A 22,779-nucleotide genomic window follows, 5' to 3' on the forward strand; every position below is an offset into this window, starting at 1 on the left:
AGCCAGGCCACAGCAGGCAGGGAACCTTGGCTTCCTCCATCACTGGAGCAAGCAAGCCTCGTGTTCGCTTCAGCTGTGTGGCTGCCGGCCGCCATCTTTGTTGGCAGTTAATTTGCATAACGCCCTTATTAGCCCATGGGAAGCGTAGCGGAGGTACGGTTAATTACCCTTTTTGTCTTTTATTAGATAGGATTGGCTGACGCCATTTTGGGGCTCAGCCGATCTGGTTTTCCAGATGACCTAATAAATTCTTAATTCTTTACCAAAAAAAAACAAAAAAAAAACGATATATATATATATATATATATATATATATATATATATATATATATATATATTTTATTGGTTTCAGAGAGGAAGGGAAAGGGGGAGAGATAGGGGGTCGAGGCAGAAACCCAGGCATGTGCCCTGGCGGGTATTTGAACCTCAATCTCCTGGTTCATAGGTCGATGCTCAACCACTGAGCCACTGTGACAGGGCTACCAATCACTATAATTTTTAAAGTTTTCTGAGCACCACTTAAATACCTCTGCTATCACAGCCTATAAGTGCCCTTCAGGAAATTAACCAAATCTTACCACTCCATTCACTCTCTCCTCTCCTAAGCCTATCGATTGGTAAAACTACATCTTTCTAAAAACTACCAGATCTAATTTCCTAAAGTGTATACCACCAATACCTCAATCTCAACATAACTAAAAGGGAATGTTAATTATTTTTCATTGTTTTCTGCAGCCCTCTTTTCAAACCTCCATCTCAAAACAATTACTAGCTCCAAGAATAAAAAACATTTACGTTCCCAACTTTCCTGTATATCTTGTTGAAAGGTTAATTTCCTATTCTATCTAGATAACTCTAGAAGCAAGAGCTTCTAATTACCTTACCAAGAAAACCAATAACCAAGAAATAAAGCCCAGATTCTTTACGTCTTTTACCATCCTAACCCTATCCCATCTTCCAACTGCACCTCCATGCACATAGTAACACCCAACTCAATTTAATCAGTCTTCCAATTTTCCTGCTTTGCTCATGCCACTTTTGTCACCTGAAATGCTCTGGTCCCTTCTAAATCAGTCATTCTCCAGAAATATCACCCACTCCGTCTGTGAAGCCTTCCAACTCCCCTCAGGTAAAAATTAATCATTCCTACTTATTAAAACTTGTTGGACTTTGGGCAATGCAGATATAAACTATTTCCAACATCACAGAATATTCTACGGCACAAAGCTGCTCTAAGTAATTTTCCTTGAAGTCAGTTAACAGTTTCACTTACTTTTAAAATCTACATCTGCCTTTTTAACAGTAAGAAGTGTTTCATACATCTTGAAAAGCTAAATGAAAGTTTGTATCAGTTCAAATTATTCATCTTTTTTTTTTTTTTTGGTCTATGTATACACACACTACAAATAGTTCCCAACTTCTTACAAAGCAACCAAATGTTACTAATAGAACATCAATCTTCACTACATAATACAGCAGTAACACCTCAAACAAAGTATATAACTCCTGTAAAGTATAGGAAATGTCCACACTTTTCTTACCATATCATAGAAAATCAATATAGTATCACTACTTAATTCTTACATTCTAAAAATGCTCCTTAACAATAAGCCATCCATTGCACCAAAAAAAGAAATCCTTAGGGGGGAAAAAAGAAGAAATCAACTTGACTGAACACATATGCAGTAAAAAGAGCTAAGGGTCTAGAATTAAACAGTCTCAGTCTACCAAATCCCTTCTCTGCCTTTCTAACTGTGTGACCTCTGTGTTGCTTAACCTGACATTCAATTCCTCATCTCTAAAATGGGGAAATTATAGCACCTCCCTCATATGGTTGCTATAGATTAAATTTTGTTGATCCACTTATAAAGGGCTTATATTAGAGTCTGGCATATAATAAACTAGGAGCCCAGCGATCGATTCAAAATCACACGGCGCCGCCCCCCCCTCGAGTCACTGGTCCAGCCCCGCCTCCCTCTCAGGCCCTTGAAGCAGCCACAGCCGGGGCTGATCAGGCCCTCCCCCAGCCCAGGAACAAGGAGGCCCCTGCCGCCCCTGCCGCCCCTGCCCCCCACACACACACTGCGTGTACAACCTCCTCCTCCTGTCAGGTCCACCCATTACGTTGTCCCAGTTAATTAGCATATTTATCTATTTTATAGATAGATATAGATAGATAGATATTAAAATATTAGCTATTATTATAGATAGATAGATAGATATTAAAATATTAGCTATTATTATAGCTCCAGTGAAGCCCTGATCTGAGTTTCATACAAAAATATACCTACCGCCGAAACCAGTTTGGCTCAGTGGATAGAGCGTCGGCCTGTGGACTGAAAGGTCCCAGGTTCGATTCCGGTCAAGGGCATGTACCTGGGTTGCGGGCACATCCCCAGTAGGAGATGTGCAGGAGGCAGCTGATTGATGTTTCTCTCTCATCGATGTTTCTAACTCTCTCTCTCTCTCCCTTCCTCTCTGTAAAAAATCAATAAAATATATTAAAAATATATATATACCTACCAGTATTCTATGAAAATTCTGCTTCACCTTCTCAAACTGTCCACTAAAATCCAGTCATCTTTAAAATCATTTATCCATGAGAAATAAAAAAATACTACTTTAATTAAAAAAGAACAATTTAATGACCAATATGTCCAACAGCACAAGTTGAAGGGTTTTTTCAAACTAAAAGCTTAAAAAAACCTAATATGTAAATGTGAAGCCCAAAAAGATTAAGTTGAATATTAATTACTGCCAGCATTAGAACCTAGTTCAGTTCTTTCCAGTGCAAGCTCACAGTAGAAAATTAAAAAAACAAAGTACAAAGAAAGTAAGTTACCTGTAATTCCACAAAAAAATCTCCCTCCAATCCTAGAGGGCTACCATTAGCATTTAGGTGAATACTTCTAATACAGGCATAACTCGTTTACATAGCACTTAGTTTTATTGCTCTTCTCAGGTGTGTTTTAACAAATTGAAGGCAAGACTCTCCACCAGCAAAAAGACTATGGCTGGCTTCATCGCAATATTCGCTCTATTGCCATGGTCTGGAATCAAACCCCTTATATATTGAGGTATGCCTGTAAATATAAGTCCTAAAAGAGACTAGATTAAAAAATTCATTCAATTTGTTTCTCTTCAACAGATCTTCTGAAAAGTCTTCAGTGGCTGAATTATTCCGTCATGAACAAACTCCCTTGTTCCACAGCTTTCATTATTGAGCCTTCATATACCAGGCAGTGTGCTAAGCATTCTACACTTGGTTCTACCAAATACTCTGAGAGAAAAAAAGAAGAAAAACCTATTACTGTCCCCATTTTATAATGAAGAACCGATTCAAGGATTCCAAAATCATTAGGACTCCTGGACTCCAAATCTCATACATGCAAACTTGAGTACTTTGAATCAAACCATTAAATTTATTCCTATTTCTACACTTTTCCTGGGACTCTCCCAATCCTTTCCTATATGTATTCTAATCCTATTTGCTCAAATCCCATGCCTGCCTTTCCTCATCACTCCATCCCCCACTGATGTAATGTCTCCTCTAAATTTAGTATTTTAAATCTGTACATAAATAAACTTCCACTGTGCTTTTATGTCATTCATATTTCCAACTAGAACAATTATAGCTGTAAACAACAGAACTGCTATCTTACACGTCCCCTACACTACACACAAAGCCAAGTTAATGCTGCTAAAAATGTGAAGTACTCGGACACTTGCTGTTTGACACTACTTTTCCTCCATTCCAAATTACAGGTTGACATTGTTGGAAATTGATTCAAATCAAGTTCAACACTCTGTTCTTATCTTTATTTCTATGACTCTAGTCCTAAAAATAATAATCTTAAGACAGAGAATGGCACTGATCTCCCTTTCCTGGGTAAGAAATACTACTGACCAAATATTTATGCACATTCTGATTAGGATATAAGAACAGCTGCTATCCTTAAAAGGTAGTTTCATGTTTGTGTGAGCACTCTCAGAGTGTTAGGACGGCTGTTGCTCTACTTTCTTAAAACTAAGAAAATGAGCTTTTCAGAGAACCAATAGTATTTAGATTATCAAATAAGGGATGGTGGCAAAATGATTTGGAAATGGTTATTATATTAATCAGAGTATCCTCTGGTTACTTAGTCCCAAACTATCAAGTACCCAAAAAAGTTGATATCAAACAGAACAAGTAACTCATTTTCTGAGAGACATAGTTCCTAAAGCACAGCAAACTCCTGAGTCAGTAACATTTGCACATTAAAAGCCACGTATTTGGGGGATTTTGGGGTGGGGAAGTGAGCAAAAAGGAAAGAGAACTCATGGACATGGACAACAGTGTGGTGATTGTGGGTGGATGAAGACAGAGGGGATAAATGGTGATGGAAAAATAAAATGAAAACATTTTTCAGCCACAAATTTGATGAATCCTAAAAGGCAAACTTCTATAGATTTCATTTTACTGTACCAATATATGACTTAATAAAGAGGATTAATGAAAATATAAAAAGGTCATAATGGCAACATTAGCAAATACTTAGGTGGTATTAACTATGTCAGGCATTATTCTAAATAAACACTTTAGTTTAACTCCTTAATCTTCTCAACCCCATTAAGACTGAGAAATCACTCATGTTCCTGGTATAAATTAACCTAAGTTTTTGTAAAGTATTATGACAATATGAACTAAAACTCTAAGCATATATACCCTTTATCCTAGCAATCTCACATCTGGAAATCTATCCAACAAAAATAGAAGTATTAACATGTAAACATAAATATAAAAAACGACTTGTTGAGCCCTGGCTGGGTGTCCCATACATCAAAAGATTGCGGGTTCAATTTCCAGTCAGGTCACATGTCCAGGTTGTAGGTTCCATCCTAGGTTGAACTGCATACGGGAGGCAGCCAATCATCGTTTCTCTCCCTCTTGAAAATCAATAAAAACATATCCTGCCCTAACCGGTTTGGCTCAGTGAATAGAGCATCGGCCTTTGGACTGAAAGGTCCCAGGTTTAATTCCAATCAAGGGCATGTATCATGGTTTCGGGCACATCACCAGTAGGTGTGCAGGAGGCAGCTGATCAATGTTTCTCTCTCATCAGTGTTTCTAACTCTATTTCTTTCCCTTCCTCTCTGTAAAAAAATCACTAAAATATATTTTAAAAATAAATAAATAAAAACATATCCTCAGGTAAGGATTTAAAGAAAAAATAACATCCTCAGATAAGGAATGGAAAAAAAAGATAACTGGATGCCCAGCTGGTATGACTCAGTGGTAGACCCATGAATCAAGTCCTGGTTAGATTCCTGATCAGGGCTCATGCCCAGGTTTCAGGCTCGATACCCCGTTGGTGGTGTGCAGGAGGCATCATCAATGAAGATTCTCTCTCATAGTTGATGTTTCTATCTCCCTCTCTCTTCCTCTCTCTGAAATCAATTTTTTTAAAAAACACATTTTTTTAAAAACTGCTTGTTGAAAAACTACTTGTAATAGCAAAATTTTAGAAATAATCTGTTTGAAGAAAACATGTCATAGCCATAATACAGAATTACATATTTAAATAAATTCATATTTGACTCTGAAAGATGTCTAAAATACAGTGAGGAAACGCAGGTTTACAGTTGTGCACATGCTAAAGTTTATTCTTGTATTACTATTTATTAATTACTGTATTATTTTCTATACCAACTATAAACGTACATTTGCCCCACTGTGTATAAGTTAAATCAGTTACAAAATATTATCCCTTTTGTTTACACACACACTGTATTAGTAGAATGTAGAAAAAGGTATGCAAGGATAGAGAGCAAATAATTGAAGGAAACTTAATTCTAACACTTTATAGTGTTTCTATTGTTACAGCAAACAAGTGTCTTGTTAAGTCAAGAAAAAAATGTTTGTTTAGGAAACTAATGGCAAAGTTCCTGTAGATTACTTCTACCAAATTTGTATGCAAGGTTATATTTTAGTTCTTAAGTGATTTAAAAAAACTACTTTAATATTTTTGATTTCAGAGAGAGGAAGGTTAAGGCAGAGACACAAACATCAATGAGAGAAACATCAATGGGCTGCCTCCTTCACATCCTCTATTGCGGACCGAGCCCAAAACCCAGGGGTGTGCCCTGACAACTGGTGACCTCCTGATACATTACGCTCAACCACTGGGCCACACTGCCTGGATGTGAAATCATTTTTAAAGAATACACTTTTGAAATACACCTGTTTTCGAGTTCACAAATGATTTACAAAATGAAGCTAAGTGCCAGATAATGTGTTAGCTGCTGGATATTGAGCTTTAACAAGACTGTCTTGACTGCAGATTATTGTTAATAGATCAGCGTTACTTTCCTTAAATGTGTTTAAATGGGAATATTTTGGTGCCTGGAATGGAAGTGTGATGACGGTGCTTCCAAGACTGCTCTTGTAAGAAGGTTAAAACCTGCATTTTTATAAAAATTGATTTGAGCCTCTGCGGGTGTGGTTGGGTGTCCTCCCCTGCACTAAAAGATGGCGGGTTGGATTCCCAGTCAGGGTACATGCCCGGTTGCTAGCCCCATCCCCAGTGAGGGACCTGCAGGAGGCAGCCCATGGATATTTCTTCTCTCCCTCTCCCTTCCTCTCTAAAAATCAACAAAAAATATTTTTTTAAATTTTATTTGAGCCAATCAGAGGACAACCAGAAGCAAGATCTCAACAGATTGAGGGAAAAAATGCTTTCTAAGAGACTCCTTTCATAACCACAGCAATTAGACATGAGGGGAAGTGGTATAAGAAGTCTGAAGCTTTAATTAACAAATCAACCTTCCTTTTCTTTATTCTTTTAAGTGTTTTTATGGATTTTAGAGGGAGAGGGAGAGATAAACATCAATGTGAGAAACATCAATCCACAGCCTCCCACACGATGGAGCCCGCCCCTGACCGAGAATCAAATTGGTGACTCTGATGCATGGGACGATGCACCACCAACTGAGCCACATTAGGAATTTGAAGAAATCAAATTAATAACCACCCTTTCGGAGAGCAAGAGCTGAACGTATACATTCCTCTCTGAAGTGAATGTCTTTACATGTCGTTTAGATCTAAGAGCAACGAAATGACTTAGATTTAAAGAAAAGGAAGGCTGCCCTGGCCGGTGTGGCTCAGAATGAAGCTTAGAAGATTTTGTCCAAGAGGAAGACAATGGATTGAAAGGTATCTCTATGTACTCAAAAAGTAGATTCTTACTCTAACCAAGGAAAGTCCTGGGTGAGTCCTGATTTTTTTAGGCCTGTGTTTATACTGGTCCCATAACTTATGATTCTAGATGTCAAAATGAGCACCTGGGTCATTCATGAACAACTGTGGACAACACCCTCATTGGAATGGATTACTGTGAAAGTGGATGCATGCAGAACAGCAGTAAATGACCCACTATAGTTTAATATTCTGAAACGATGTGAAAAAAAAGTGAATGCAAAGATATCAAGAAGGCATCGATTTTATTAAATCCTTTCCTGATTTATGACCGTAACCACCCCAAGCTTGAGATCTCTGGTCCCGCAGCGTGAGCCTCGGGTTCTCCGGCTCCCTCGCTTCCGGGCGCCGCCCCGCCCCCACTCACGTGGGACTCCGGCCGCTCCAACGTCTTGCCGCGGGCAGACGAGAGAACCCGTTCAACTTTTATTAAGTGCCGGCTGTGTGCAAAGCTACGAATTCTGTGTTAGGCTCAATGAAAGTCAGTACGCCCTGGGCCTGGTCCCTGCTCGGAAAGGATCTCGGACCACCCTACATCCCAGGCCTTCCTGCCCTCCAGCTCCTACCTGTGCCCTCCACTGGTCCGAGTACCCGCTCACGGCTTCGCTCAGCCGGCGGGCTACAGGGAAAAGGCCTCGCCCCTGGCGCAGAACCACACAGCAGGTCGCGGCCACTAGTGACCTGGCGCCCAGCGGAGGTCCAGTATCCACCCGTCTCTCGGCCCGGAATGGAGATGACTCCCCGGCCCGTGTTCCTCCGCCGAGAGGGTCGCAGACCAAAGCAAATGCTACCTCCCCATCCCCCAGTGCACGCGGCCGTGGCCTGGCCCACACTTACGGCGTGCAGCGGTCGCTGTACTCATTAGCTATGGTCTCGATGCCACCGGCGCGTGCCACAGCAACGTAGCAGCTCTGGAAGCCCAGGTCTATGCCCACCACCGACATGGCGCTGGCTACAGCTCGGGCTCGAGCCCGGGTCCGGCCGGCGAAACAGGACACGGACCCCGGCGGGGCTGGCGCGCGGAAAGTGGGCCGCGTAGGCCAGGGGACCGGAGCTAGTGAGGGACGTAGGGTTGCCCACACGAGCGCCTAGGTCCTCGGAAACCGAGCCGCTGCGAAGCGTGCTGCTCAGGCCGGCTCCGGCTCAGCGGCCGCAGAGAGGGCGCCGGGTAGCGGGGGCGGAGAAGATCTCGAAAGATCTCGTTGCGACGAGAGTGAAGGTGCAGAGCGAGAACTGCGAAGGAAAAAAAATGTTCTCGCGAGATCTCGACTCCAGCTCTTCCTTTAGAGATCCCGCCCCTAGTCACGCACAAGCGTACGTCAGGTCTAGGCGTGGAGAACCTGGGAAGGTAAAAAAAAAAAAAAAATCGGGAGGCGGAGCTAGCCAACTGAAGCTGCGCACAGAATCCGCCGCAGCGGCTTTCCACCAAGGCAAAGAACTGGGGAGCACCTCCCCTCCAAAAGAAAGGAGAACGGGCTGGAGGCGGAGTACTGAGGAGGTATCTTTGGTCTACTTCCGCCGTTTTCTTTATATCCAAAGAAACTTCCGGTGGTGGGACCTTCTGCGCTCCAGTTCCGAAGGCTCTCCTACTCCCCTAGGGGTAGGTTGGCCCGTAGTGGGGAGGGCAGCTGTTGGAACATGGCTCCAAATAAGCCGAGCTATGTCAAAGTCAAAGACAGCGCCCTCTCCGCTCTCGATCCCACCGCCTTGGTTTTTTGTTTTGTTTGTATTACGCATTGTCGCACCGTTCTCTACTGCACTCCTGTCCTTAAATCAGGCCGAGGGACCTACAGGACTTTTATTCCCAACATACTCCAAGCACCAGTCCTGGCTGGATGCAAGGGACATAGATGATAAAGTACCTGGGTCCGTTCAGACCAGCCTGTAAAGTGGTGGGATTACATAAGGTAATGAATAGTTTTTTAAAATATATTTTTATTGATTTCAGAGAGGAAGGGAGAGGGAGAGATAAAATCTCCAATGATGAAAATCATTGATTGGCTGCCTCCTCCACGCCCCCTACTGGGGATCTAGCCCTTGACCAGAATCAAATCCCAGACCCTTCAGTCTGACTGCAGGGCGACTCTATCCACTGAACCAAACCCGCTAGCAGGGGTGGGCAAACTTTTTGACTCGAGGGCCACAATGGGTTCTTAAACTGGACCGGAGGGCCAGAACAAAAGCATGGATGGAGTGTTTGTGTGAACTAATATAAATTCAAAGTAAACAGCATTACATAAAAGGGTACGGTCTTTTTTTTCAATAGTTTTATTCATTTCAAACGGGCCGGATCCGGCCCGCAGGCAGGCCGTAGTTTGCCCGCTGCTGGCTAGGGCATGATTTGTTTTCTATTTTTTATTTTTTTTTTGACATTGTTGCAGAATGTCTTCCAGTCACCAGCTACTAAGCAAGCAGGGAATGTAATGGGTACCTCTGCCAGGCTTGCTTTCCCTCCTCTCTCTGAAGCTGGCAGAATATTAGCCACTCTCCAGACATGATCCTGCGAGGTGGAAACTAATCTTAATTTAAGGGCCTCACTTGCAGGGGCACCTGGGAGAGCAATGACTTGCTGAGAGTTAAGGAGTGGTCCAGGTGTGGAGGGGAAGCCAGCGTGCGATCAGCAATAAGCATGTCTGATAAATTGCTTGATGAGATTCAGAAGAAGGGGAAGCTTAATCTCCAAGTCTCCAGTAACTTTTGTGATTCTATTTTTTAAGGGCCCCTAACACACACAGTTTTGTATATGTTTTTTAACTTAGGTTAACCTTGACCTTCCTTCCTCTCCTATTTTTCTCCTACCTAGGGGCATATCAATCACCTCAAAGACAATATTGGCCTTAATTATGACAGTCTGTCTCCACTAATCTATTTTGGGTTATTAAGCACTGAACAAACAGAGGCCAGGCCCTAGGCTGAAGTGTCTAATCCACCTAAAAGATTACTACCTCTGGCTTACACTGTGTCTCTCTGCCTTCCTTCTTGTGGGAGGCCTCCCCAGCCTTGAGCTAAACTGGCAAAAAGGCACACCCATCTCTCTTTATGTTCCAAGTTCATATCTATTTGCCTTGGCACTGGTTTCAGTTTAAAATACCATCAACCCTATCAATCTTTTTAAGGATTTGTTCTTCTCAAAATAAAACATTAACATCGGTCACAGGGAGTACTCATCCTGCTATAAATAGTTCCGTGGATCATCAAACTTATAGCTCAAGAGGCTATTCTGGGATATTTAAATAAATGAAGTCAGAAAAAGTTATTTAAGAATTCTGAAGAATCTTAATGACAAGTTTCCAAGAATCACAGTTGTGAAGCAATGAAATTGCCAAAATAATGTTGGACACACTGTGAGTAAAGCACAAGTTCTTTTCATTCAGCAGACTACCTTGAGTATTTTTTAAAAATATATCTTTATTGATTTCAGAGAGGAAGGGAGAGGGAGAGAGAGATAGAAACATCAATGATGAGAGAGAATCATTGATCAGCTGCTTCCTGCATGCCCCCTACTGGGTATCGAGCTCAGCAACCGGGGCATGTGCCCTTGACCGGAATCAAACCTGGGGCCCTTCAGTCTGCAGGCTGGCGCTTTATCCACTAAGCCAGTGGTTCTCAACCTTCTGGCCCTTTAAATACAGTTCCTCATGTTGTGACCCAACCATAAAATTATTTTCGTTGCTACTTCATAACTGTAATGTTGCTACTGTTATGAATCATAATGTAAATATCTGATATGCAGGATGGTCTTAGGCGACCCCTGTGAAAGGGTCGTTCGACCCCCAAAGGGGTCGCGACCCACAGGTTGAGAACCGCTGCACTAAGCCATACCAGCCATGGCTATCTGGAGTATTTTAGAAGAAGGAAGTTATTAAATGCCTTTCTCTCATACAATGGTTAAATTTAGTACCAATCAATCAGGAAGGTATTTGTTTGTTTTAAAAATACAGTATGCATAGGCTGTTCATCAATGAGACAAAAGGTTCGAAATTGGGAATTTATAATCATCCCTGCCAAATGTCCTGAAGAATATACTTCTGGAGCAGCTTCTGCAATTCTTTGCTTCAGGAGGAAGCTGAAAGCTCAGATAATGGTGTATTCTGGTCTCCCTAATCTCATAGTCAGTGGCCAGTGTCCTTAGTTAAACCAGAACTCTTACATTACACTCTATAAAACTCTGATTGCTCAATGATAATTGCCATACCCTACCTCATCTTTAGCTCCTACAGTATGTGCTAGACATTGTGCTGAGTGTTTTGGATATTACAATTCATTTAATCTTCATAGCAAGCCCATGAGGTAGATATTATTTTCCAATTTTATAGAGAAAAGACCTGATGAAATTGAGTAACCTGTTCAAAATCACACAGCTTTAAAAACTCTGACTTCAACATGGGTTTCCTATACTACACCACTGCTTTCTTTAAGTTCACATTACTTATAGAGGCTCATTAAAGTAAATATGGGGGGGGGGGATAACCGGTTTGTCTCAGTGGATAAAGCATCGGCCTGTGGATTCAAGGGTCCCAGGTTTGATTCTGGTCAAGGGCATGTACCTTAGTTGCAGGCACATCCCCAGTGAGGAGTGTGCAGGAGGCAGCTGATCAATGTTTCTCTCTCATTGATGTTTCTAACTCTCTATCCCTCTCCCTTCCTCTCTGTAAAAAATCAATAAAATATATTTTAAAAAATAACGTAAATATGGGGGGATAAGAGTAAAATAAATAATTCAACTAGAATAATTCACTATTGACATTCTGGAATACATTCCTTCCTTTCAGTACTTTTGTTGTACATGATGGTTGAATTTGGTTGTGCCTTTTTTAACATTAGGTTAAACCAGCCTTTCCCAAACTATATTCCCCAGGACAGTGTGCCATGAAATATTAATAGGTTAATATCACCATTTTAAAGGCTCTGAGAAGTCCTGTAGAAAATCTGTTTCATTTTGTTTAATCATAATACAAGTATAAATATAAGAAGTATAATTATATAGTTAAGGAGTAGTAGAATACAATTTAGACTCCCGATTTTTCCCCTCAAGCATTTTTCTAATCATATGCTCTTCTGATATAAAAACTACCATTACAGTTCACTTCTAACTCCAAGTTGGCTGAAATCCTAGGGTCCTTCCTCATTCTGCCAAACTGTCTGCTTACATAGCACCACTGTTATCTCATTCTCCAAAGCCCCAAGTTTTGCCCTTATTCAGGCTGATTACACTGATATATATATATATATATATATATATATATATATATATATATATATATATATATATATATATATGATATGACATATGGCATCATTATCAGTCCCACCCTTTTTCTCTTTTTAATCTTAAAATGCTGGATGAACTTCGCCCAGATTTCTCCAAGCCACAGAAACTGATATGATCATGAAAACTTAACCCCTTCATCTAGGTCTCTTGATCAACAAAAATTTTCCTGGCCTGACTCACAACCTCTGTATCCATCAGCTCCGCCTTCTCTTCAACCAGCCCCAGACACAGCCTTCTTCCACCTCTAGCAGCTGGCATTCCAGCTCCACCCCAAAGTCCTGCCTGTTGGTCTGGTCTGTTGAGAGCAGAAATATGACTCTGACCTGTTCAGCCCAGTTTTACTCCGGCTTGTCCTGTTCCAAAGTGTGGAAGGACTCCCAGCTCTCCTCCACCAGCCCCCCTCCCCCACTCCCCTGCCCCCTGCACCTCACCACCTGGCCCAGGGAGCTATCCTGCTATAGTAGCAGTTGCCATCCTGTTTCTACAGTACAAAGCTTTCTTTTCCATCTTTTGTTTTAATTATCAAATTCATCAGGACTCAGTGTACCCTGTGCTGGTTTCTTTTCAGCTGAAAACAGGTCATTTGTCTCAGGACAATGCTCTTTTCTACATGCTCTAAGACTCAAAGACAATGACTTTAAAAGGTCTTGTGGCCTCTGATAATAACTCACCTTTCCTGATTAAAGAGGAGTCTGGGTGTGTATATTTGTCATTTGATAAAGAAACAGTGTTATTATGAACAAGTTGATGTGGCATTCTGCCCATACATTGCTTCCCAATCAAAGGAGGACCACTTATTTTCTTGTTGACCTGTAGTTAATGTTCAAATGCAATGTGAGTTAAAAATCTAAATATATCACAGATGATTACAGTTTGACACTTGAATGCTAGCAGTATAAGCCCTAACTCAGAGGAGATGACTAACATGTTTTCCTGGCAATGGCACAGGAATCCATCCCTAATGCAAAAGGCAGCAGCAGCAAGCTGAAACAAGAGAAGAGGTGATCTGAGCTCACTGGAAGCGTCAGAGTTTCTTTTCCAAACAAGACAAAGACAACCCTAGAAAAGGTGACCAAAAGACATTTCCACTATGAAGATATTTTGATACAGTTATCCCTTGGTATCCAAGGGATTAGTTACAAGGCCCCCACAGATACCTAAATCCCTTAAATAAAATGGTGTAGTACAGGGGTGGGCAAACTTTTTGACTCGAGGGCCACATGGGTTCTTAAACTGGACCGGAGGGCCAGGGCCGGAACAAAAGCATGGATGGAGTGTTTGTGTGAACTAATATAAATTCAAAGTAAACATCATTACATAAAAGGGTACAGTCTTTTTTTTTTTAGTTTTATTCATTTCAAACGGGCTGGATCCGGCCCGCGGGCTGTAGTTTGCCCACGGCTGGTGTAGTATTTGCATATAACCTATGTACATCCTCCCGAATACTTTAAATCATCTCTAGATTACTTATAATACCTCGTATAATGTAAATGCTGTGTAAATAGTTGTTATACTGTATTCTTTAGGGATTTAGGGGATAATGATTTAAAAAGTTGTACATATTCAATACAGACTCAACCACAATAGTCTTAACTACATAGGCCTAACTACATAGTACATACATGGCAATAACAACATAACTTTTTTAAAAATATTTTTGATCTGGGTTAGAGATCAAATATTTTTGATCTGCGATGCAGAACCTGTGGATACAGGGGGGCTGAATGTATTTGACAGAGAGTAGAAATATAGTTAAGTCATTTTTCTTTTTTTCTTTTTTTCTTTTTTTTTAAATGCCCTTGACCAGAATCGAACCCAGGACCCTTCAGTCCGCAGGCCGACGCTCTATCCACTGAGCCAAACTGGTCAGGGCTTTTCTTTTTTTTTAATAAGTCATTTTTCAAAACTGGGTTATTCGCCCTTTAAGAATACTATTAAATACGAATATATTTTGTGCCATTTCCATGAAAGGCAAAAGTTTCATTTTGAAGAAAGAAAATTGATCCTAAAGATTCCAACTAGATAGCCTTATTGGGTTCCGCAGCCAGCACCAGTGAGAATATCTTTTTTTTATTCCAATAGTATCAGCAGATATCATGAGTAGTCAGGAAGGAGTAGTACATTCATATTTGGCATGTCTATCTTACCTCTAAGTGAGATGAGATCCAGAGGCCCCACAAGGCCCCATCTGATCTCTTCTAGCCCTTTAGAATGCCAGTGGGGTGACAAAAATGCCTCCCTTTAGGGCTTCTCTCTAATGTTTTTCCTTAGAGCTTCTTCCCTAAAAGTAAAATCCCCTTCCAAAACTGGGGAGACACAGTGACAATCTGGCATCTCCATGTAAGTGAACAGAATAACCACATGATTAAGAGGAAATCCATGAATGAGCTTCTCCTCCCCCCTCCCACTCAGCATGTACTTTCATGTTCCTTAGGTGAATGTCTTCCTCTAAGATTTTCAATGGGGTTTCCTAAATGCAACATAGTTTCACTGCAACATTTTTTTTTAATATATTTTATTGATTTTTTACAGAGAGGAAGGGAGAGAGATAGAGAGTTAGAAACATCGATGAGAGAGAAACATCGATCAGCTGCCTCCTGCACACCTCCTACTGGGGATGTGCCCGCAACCCAGGTACATGCCCTTGACCGGAATCGAACCTGGGACCTTTTAGTCCACAGGCCAACGCTCTATCCACTGAGCCAAACCGGTTTTGGCTCACTGCAACATTTGATAATTGCTGCTACTTGTGAAACAAGGATGGCCACTTACCCTTCCTCTGTGAGAAGTGACTTGACCGAAGGTGTGGTTGCTAGCAAAGCCATCCATCCTATCAGAACTGCAAGAAGGAGCACAGTACAATTAAGTAGTAATAATTACAACTATGGACTGGTGCTAGAAAGGACAAAGATGAACAGAAATAAAAGTCCAGAAACAAACTCAAGTATGAGAATTTAGCATATGATACATGGCATTTTTAAAACTAGTGGTGGAAGGGGTGATGTTGGGACATTAGCTAACCATTTTGGAAAAAATTTTAGGTCCCTACCTCAAACCATATTCAAGAATATATTCCTAATAAATCAAACACTTTAAAGTTTACAAATTAAATTTCAAAAATAAAGCTATGTTCTTCCCCCAAAGCAGCCATAGGTGACCTCTGAAAATGGTTTGCTATTCACTAGACCCAGAAAACCCCACAAAATCATGCAAATCCAGAGGCTCAAATCTCCATGTTCACTTTAAGAACACTCGTGAAACTGCCCAGGCCATCAAGGGTATGCATATTCAAAAAGCCACCAAGTATCTGAAGGATGTCACTTTAAAGAAGCAATCTGTGCCATTCCGTCATTACAATGGTGGAGTTGGTAGGTGTGCCCAGGCCTAACAGCGGGGCTGGACACAGGCTGGGTGGCCCAAAAAGAGTGCCAAATGTTTGCTGCACGTGCTTAAAAATGCTGAGAGCAATGCTGAACTTAGGGTTTAGATGTAGACTCTCTGGTCAATGAGCACAATCAGGTAAACAAAGCTCCCAAGATGTGGCAAAGAACCTACAGAGCTCATGGGCGGATTAACCCATACGTGAGCTCTCCCTGCCACACTGAGATGATCCTCACTGAAAAGGAGCTGATTGTTCCCAAACCAGTAGAGGAGGTTGCACAGAAGAAACTGAAGAAACAAAAATTCATGGCCTGGGAGTAAATTCAGAGTAAAATTAATAAAAGTAAAAGCAGAATGTTGAGTGTCTAAATAGATTATTCCGTTCTTCTGCCATTAATTTGGTTCAGAAACATGCTGTTTTGAATGTCTTGCTGCTTTTTTTGGATAAGATGGGATTAAAACTTGGAGTTCTGAAAAAAAAATAAATAAATAAAGCCATGTAATTACCAGAAAATAACGGTGAATAAATACATATTCATATATATTTATATAAACACTCAAACATAGTGAACTTTTTACATATAACATCAAAAGACAAAATCTGTAAAAGCAAAAGATAGAAAAATGAATGCAAAACAACCACAAACAAAATAAACGACAATAAATATAAAGTTAATAAAAACTATCCAAAATAGGGAGATAAGGCAAAAATATTACTGCTTATTCTTTCAATATCATAATAAAACAATAGAAAATGGCCCAAACTCTATAAAATTAGATATTAACTTATAAAAGATTGATAAATTGCTATATCAAGTAGTTGTTTACATTTGACAAAATAGGAACTATGGCAGCAGAATCAAATTGGCAAAATCCTTAGGTTAAATAGGCAATAATTAAGTCTGCTGTTTTGGCCTTTTGTAGTAAGAGAAGTGGCTGTAGTGTTTAGACAAGTGTTTGGTCTTGCTTCTTGTACTGCATTTTTCAATAAACTAAAGAAAAAAAAAAGATTGATAAATTGCAAATGATTTTTGTCCAAAGATTAGAAAAGATATGCCCAAAGATTATGCTTTTATTGCACTGTAGAACAATAAAAGTTTTGTATTACTCTAACAATCTAATTTCAGCATTCTTTCTTTCACTTCAGTCTCTTGAATTCTGCATTGAATCAGCTTTACTATCCTGCCAGTCCCCTATTAATGAGTTAAATAAACCACTGGCATGTCTTCATTATACACATTTGTATGCTTTTTAACATTTTTTTGTTTTGCTTTTACATTTTTTTAATTTATTGATTTTAGAGAGAGAAAGGAAAGGAGAAAGAGAAATAAACATTAATTTGTTGTTTCACTTATTTATGCATTAATTGGTTGATTCTTGTATGTTCCCTAACTGGGAATCAAACCCACAACCTTGGCGTATCAAGACAATGCTCTAACCAACTGAGCTACCCAGCCAGAGCTGATTTTACTTTTTAAAAATAAAAGTTTGTCCTAAAAAAAAGATAAACATAGAATTATCACCCTAACTGGTTTGGCTCAATGGGTAGAGCGTCCGCCTGCGGACTCAAGGGTCCCAGGTTCGATTCTGGTCAAGGGCATGTACCTTGGTTGCAGGCACATACCCAGTAGGGAGTGTGCAGGAGGCAGCTGATCGATGTTTCTCTCTCATCAATGTTTCTAACTCTCTATCCCTCTCCCTTCCTCTCTGTAAGAAATCAATAAAATATATATTTTTAAAAAAAGAATTATCATTTGACCCATAAATTCCACTTCTAGTTATATATCTAAAGAAATTGAAAGCAAAGACTCAAATAGATACTTGTACACCAATGTTCATTAGCAGCATTATTCCCAATAGCCAAAAGGTGGAAACAAATCAAGTGCCCATCGACAGATGAGTAGATAAGCAAAATGTGTTACATAAATACAATGGAATATTATTCAGCTGTAAAAAGGATGACGCTAATCTAATATATGCTACAATATGAATAAACCTTGAAAACATTATCTAAGTACAATAAGTCAGACACAAAAAGACAACTATTGTATGATTTCATATATATGAGATATCTAAAATAAGCAAATTCATAGAACATAGAATAGAGGTTACCCTGGGCTGTGGGTAGAGGTAAATCCAGATACATTTTTGAAAAAACTGATTTTTAGAGAGAAAGGAAGAGAGAGAAAAACATCGATCGGCTGCCTCCCGCATGTGCCCAGACAAGGCTCAAACCAGCAATGCAGGCATGTGCCCTGACTGGAATCAAACTGGCGCCCAAGATGATGCCCAACCAACTGAGCCACACTGGCCAGGGCAGAGTCATTTTTTAATGGATACAAAGGTTCTGTTTGGAATGATGAAAAAGTTATGGAGACAGCCCTGGCGGGTTTGGCTCAGGGCTAGAACACCAGCCTGTGGACTGAAGGGTCCCAGGTTCAATTCCAATCAAGGACACATGCCCAGGTTATGGGCTCGATCCCCAGTAAGGGGCATGCAAGAGGCAGCTGATCAATGATTCTCTCTCATTATTGATGTTTCCATCTCTCTCCCTCTCCCTTCCTCTCTGAAATAAAAATATATTTTTAAAAAGTTATGGAAATGAATAATGATGATAGTTGCACAATATTGTGAATATACTTAACTAGAGGCCCAGTGCACAAAATTCCTGCATGGGTGGGGTCCCTTGGCCTGGCCAGCAATCGGGGCCAATTGGGGTGTCTCCCCCAGTCCCAATCGGGGCCAGGGGAAGGGACCACAGGAGGTTGGCCGGCCATGGGAGGTCAGCTGTGGGAGTGCACTGACCACCAGGGGGCAGCTCCTGCATTGAGCATCTGCCCCCTGGTGGTCAGTGCATGTCACAGCTATTGGCCGGTTGTCCGGTCAACTGGTTGTAACGATCACTTAGGCTTTTATTTATATAGATATCCTTGAAAAAAACAATGGGCAAGCATGCTTCCCCTGTGTATACAGGGGAGGGAGTATAGTAGACAGCCTACGGCTCTGCAGCACTAAAGCCTAGCTGGGCTTTAATACCAGTTCCACCATTCATTGCCTGAATGACTAGGCATGGGGCTTAATAGTCTATAAGCCTCAGTTTCCTCACCTGAAAATGGGGGCTATATAGGACCTAATTCAATTAAATAAGAGTTAACATAAAGTGTACATTGTCTGATTCATAGCAATTGCTCAAGAAATATTAGAGATGGTTGTTATTGTTGCTCAAACAGGATATTGCATGAGATTTTTCCCAGTTGTCCCATGATTAGTGATTAGAACCCACAGGTAAGAACAAAAAAGTGCTAACTAACCCACACCCTTAAGAAATTTGGCAGTAATTGGAGCTAGGCAATTCCCCCAAGAGAGTAGGTAGAAATAGCCTGGGCCCTTGGTCGGCAAACTGTGGCTCTCGAACCAAATGCAGCTCTTTGGCCCCTTGAGTGTGGCTCTTCCTAAACCTTAGAGTACCCTAATTAAGTTAATAACAATGTACCTACCTATATAGTTTAAGTTTAAAAAATTTGGCTCTCAAAAGAAATTTCAATCGTTGTTCTGTTGATATTTGGCTCTGTTGACTAATGAGTTTGCCGATCACTGGCCTAGGCCCTAGGGTTTCCAGCCTCTTTCCCACTTCAGCCACCCTCTAGTCTAGTGGTTCTCAACCTTGGCTGCACATTACAATCACCTGGGAATCTTTTTAAAATCCTGATTTCTGGGCCTCATCCTCCAGAAATTCTGTTTCTTTGTTACTAATGTTGTGGCCCCACCCCCTAACAAAGAAACATACTTTCCAGAGGATGAGCCCCAGAAATCAGGATTTTAAAAAGATTCCCAAGGTGATTCTAATGTGCAGCCAAGGTTGAGAACCCCTGCTCTAGTCTCTGTAGAAATGAGGAGTGAAGGGAGCCGGTGATTTGCTTTGTGGGGTGTGCAGACTTCATGGTGAAAAACCATTTCCTCCTCCCAGTAAAGTATGGGTGGAAGTTGCTGTCCCTCCAGGGAAGACTCTGGAGAAGGGAGGTGCTTGTAAAACCTGGAGAGAGATGCATGCAGGAAAGGGAGACCTGCATCCTGCATTTTCCTTGGCCATCTGCTGAGGCAGTGTGCTTGCCAATTTCCCCCTTTGACAAAGAAGGGACAAATATGAACAAAGGAGAAGAGAACTAGAGCGAGCTGGCTCTAAGAAAAGGCCAAGAGAGGAAAGTAGTCTGGTGTGACAGGGAATATGTTCTCCCTGGATCCACTGCACATTGGAATAGGTGCCTGAACGTGGACTGTCCCCAGTCCCTACCCAACAAGGCTGCTGCTGGGAGAGGTTGACCCTCGTAACAAGAGGCAGCAGTTGAGAAGAAATGGTCAAGCTAGAGCTGGGGTCTTCCTTATCAGGGAACTGTGGAATAGGAGGCCCAGACTGGCCCTCTAAGGACACCTATACTGGACACCTGTCATACACTGGGCATTAACACAGAGGCCCATCAGCATAGACTAGAGAAACAAGAATAACCAACAAAGACAGCATTACAGACACACTCAGGAAAGCATGAAACCTCTTGAGTCAAGGATTCTATTACCTCCAGCTAAAAGTTCTTTTATTTCTTTTAATATATTTTTATTGATTTCAGAGAGAAAGGAAGAGGGAGAGAGAGAGAGAAACATCAATGATGAGAGAGAATCATGGATCAGCTGCCTCCTGCACGCCCCCTACTAGAGATCAAGCCTGCAACCCAGGCATCCCAGGCATGTGCCCCTGACCGGAATCAAACTCCAGATCCTTCATTCTGCAGGCTGATGCTCCATCCACGGAGCCAAACCAGCTAGGGCTAAAAGTTTCTTAATATACTTCTTTCTCTGAGGAACAGATTTCTCTCTCCATAGACTGGCTGCCCCTCAGCTCAGAATGAACGTGCTTCAAGCCCAACCCCACAAAGGGATGAAAACTGAAGACCTTTAGTTCAAATCTAAAATTCCCCAGGAGGGGAGGTAGAAGAGGGCATAAAGGTGATAAATGGTGATAGAAAAAAATAAAATAAAATAAAATAAAATAAAAATACAAAATTCCCAGGTAAGAGATCCTGACTGGTCCAGCATAGCTGGGAATACAGGGTCACTAACACCCAGTATCAGAGGACTGTCATTATGAGCTGAAAACATCTCAAAAGTTGTCTTACAGTGTTGACATAGTGACAGAAAATGTTATGCCCCGGAATACTAGAGTTGACGAATCCAGATAGGCTTGGGCGAGCTTTGAAATATACATTATACTTGGGGGGGGGGGGGGGATTTACCATACCTCACTTTCCAGAGAGTTTCACAAGGTTATGATTAAGGACTGCGAGGTTTGGGAAGGAGCAGAGGAGTCTTGATCCTTTAAGAGGAAGTAAGGGAGGTCATTGATTACCAGGAGAGAGACATAGGTCATGTCATTTACAATGTGGCCACCTTCTACTACCCCCTATCAATCTTCAATAAAATCATGAGATGCTTAGTGTGATGGGATTTCTGGTGGGACTTGCAAGGGGGATGCAGTTTCATATCCAAGTATGACCTTGGGCAGGAACAGAGATAGAGAAGGTAGAAGGTACAGTGGAGGGGGTGGGCAGCCAGAGAATTTTGATGAATGAGGACTTATCTGGAAGAAATACTAGAGCATCATTCCAAATTTCACATGAACTTTAATAAAACAATCATCATATATCTGACTTGGTAATTAAAGTGTTTGTATCTAGAGCACAGAAGTGTCTCATCCTCGCTAGAAAAGGGAGAAAGAGAGCTGAGAGGGGGATTTTCATTTCAGTTGATTTGCTTCGCATTTGCTGTAAGGCCTTTCTAATGTTTGGCCACTTGTAGGTCTTTGCAAAAACACTGTTACCTTTCCCTTCTATCTAGATGTGACAAGTTTATATGGAAAGATCTTATTGAATGGTCCTGTTGTAGGACATAATGCACATCTTTTGTTTGTTCTGCTCACCATTCATTCCTTGAGCTATTCCTCTAATCTTCCTCGATCTGGTGGGCTGCTAATCTGGAGATCCCAAGATCCTTACAGCTGTCATTAGCACCTAAAAAAAGGTGTCAGTTTCCCTGTGACTAGAGGGATGGGCACATCTCCTTAAAAAGTCAAGTAGCCCTGGCCTGTATGGCTCATACACTGAAAGATTTCCAGTTCAGTTCAATTAGGTTAGATTCTGGTCAGGGCACATGCCCAGGTTTCAGGCTCAATCCCCAGTAAGGGGTGTGCAGAAAGCAGCTAATCATTGATATCTCTCTCTCTCTCTCTCTCTCTCTCTCTCTCTCTCTCTCTCTCTCTCTCTCTCTCTCCCTCTCTCTCTCCTCTCTTTTCTCCTCTCTTGCTCTCTCTCAAAAAAAGAAAGAAAGAAAGAAAGAAAGAAAGAAAGAAAGAAAGAAAGAAAGAAAGAAAGAAAGAGAAAAAAAGAAAGAAAGAACAAAAAACCAAAACCAAGTCTTCTTTATTTCTGGTGCAAAACCACCTACGTAACATATATGACCCAGTGCAAAGTTAAATGCAGTTTGCCAGCCCAGAAAGTGGACCCTGATCTGTGCTCAGCTCCCTAAGCACAGGTGCTCATAAACAGGTCAGGGCTGGAAAATATTTGTAAAATATAAAGCAAAAAGTTTATATGTAAAATATTAAAAGTTTCTATAAGTCAATATTAAAAATATAAAAATCCAATAGAAAAATAGGCAAATAATTTGAACAGACAATTCATGAAAGATAGTTTTCAATGATCATATGAAAGGTACTTAACCTTATCAATAATATATCATATTGGCTTATTAGATAGGCAAGAGTTAAAGTTTGGCCATTCTCAGGTCTATTGAGGAAGCAGTGTTGGGTACAACCTGTTTAAAGGCCAATAGATGATACCTATCA

General features: G+C 41.0%; 1 protein-coding gene, 1 non-coding gene and 1 pseudogene across 2 annotated transcripts in view; 1 reads left to right on the forward strand and 2 right to left on the reverse strand.

Moving 5' to 3' along the window:
• The window catches only part of HSPA4 (heat shock protein family A (Hsp70) member 4), a 44,721-nt gene extending 36,298 nt beyond the window's left edge, over nt 1-8,423 (reverse strand). Inside the window, exon 1 of the mRNA XM_036312796.1 lies at nt 8,072-8,423. Within this exon, the coding sequence (XP_036168689.1) occupies nt 8,072-8,178 (107 nt within the window). The 5' untranslated portion in view covers nt 8,179-8,423. The remainder of the gene's footprint in view (nt 1-8,071) is intronic.
• A 1,181-nt stretch (nt 8,424-9,604) lies between these two features.
• Nucleotides 9,605-9,744, reverse strand: LOC118659484. Its single transcript, XR_004968596.1, has one exon. It is a non-coding gene; the product is annotated as a small nucleolar RNA SNORA7 (small nucleolar RNA).
• Nucleotides 9,745-15,508: 5,764 nt separating this feature from the next.
• On the forward strand, nt 15,509-16,243 carry LOC118658846 (annotated as a pseudogene).
• Nucleotides 16,244-22,779: the final 6,536 nt, after the last annotated feature.

The sequence above is a fragment of the Myotis myotis genome, unplaced genomic scaffold (genome assembly GCF_014108235.1).
Source record: "Myotis myotis isolate mMyoMyo1 unplaced genomic scaffold, mMyoMyo1.p scaffold_m19_p_6, whole genome shotgun sequence".
Lineage (NCBI taxonomy): Eukaryota > Metazoa > Chordata > Mammalia > Chiroptera > Vespertilionidae > Myotis > Myotis myotis.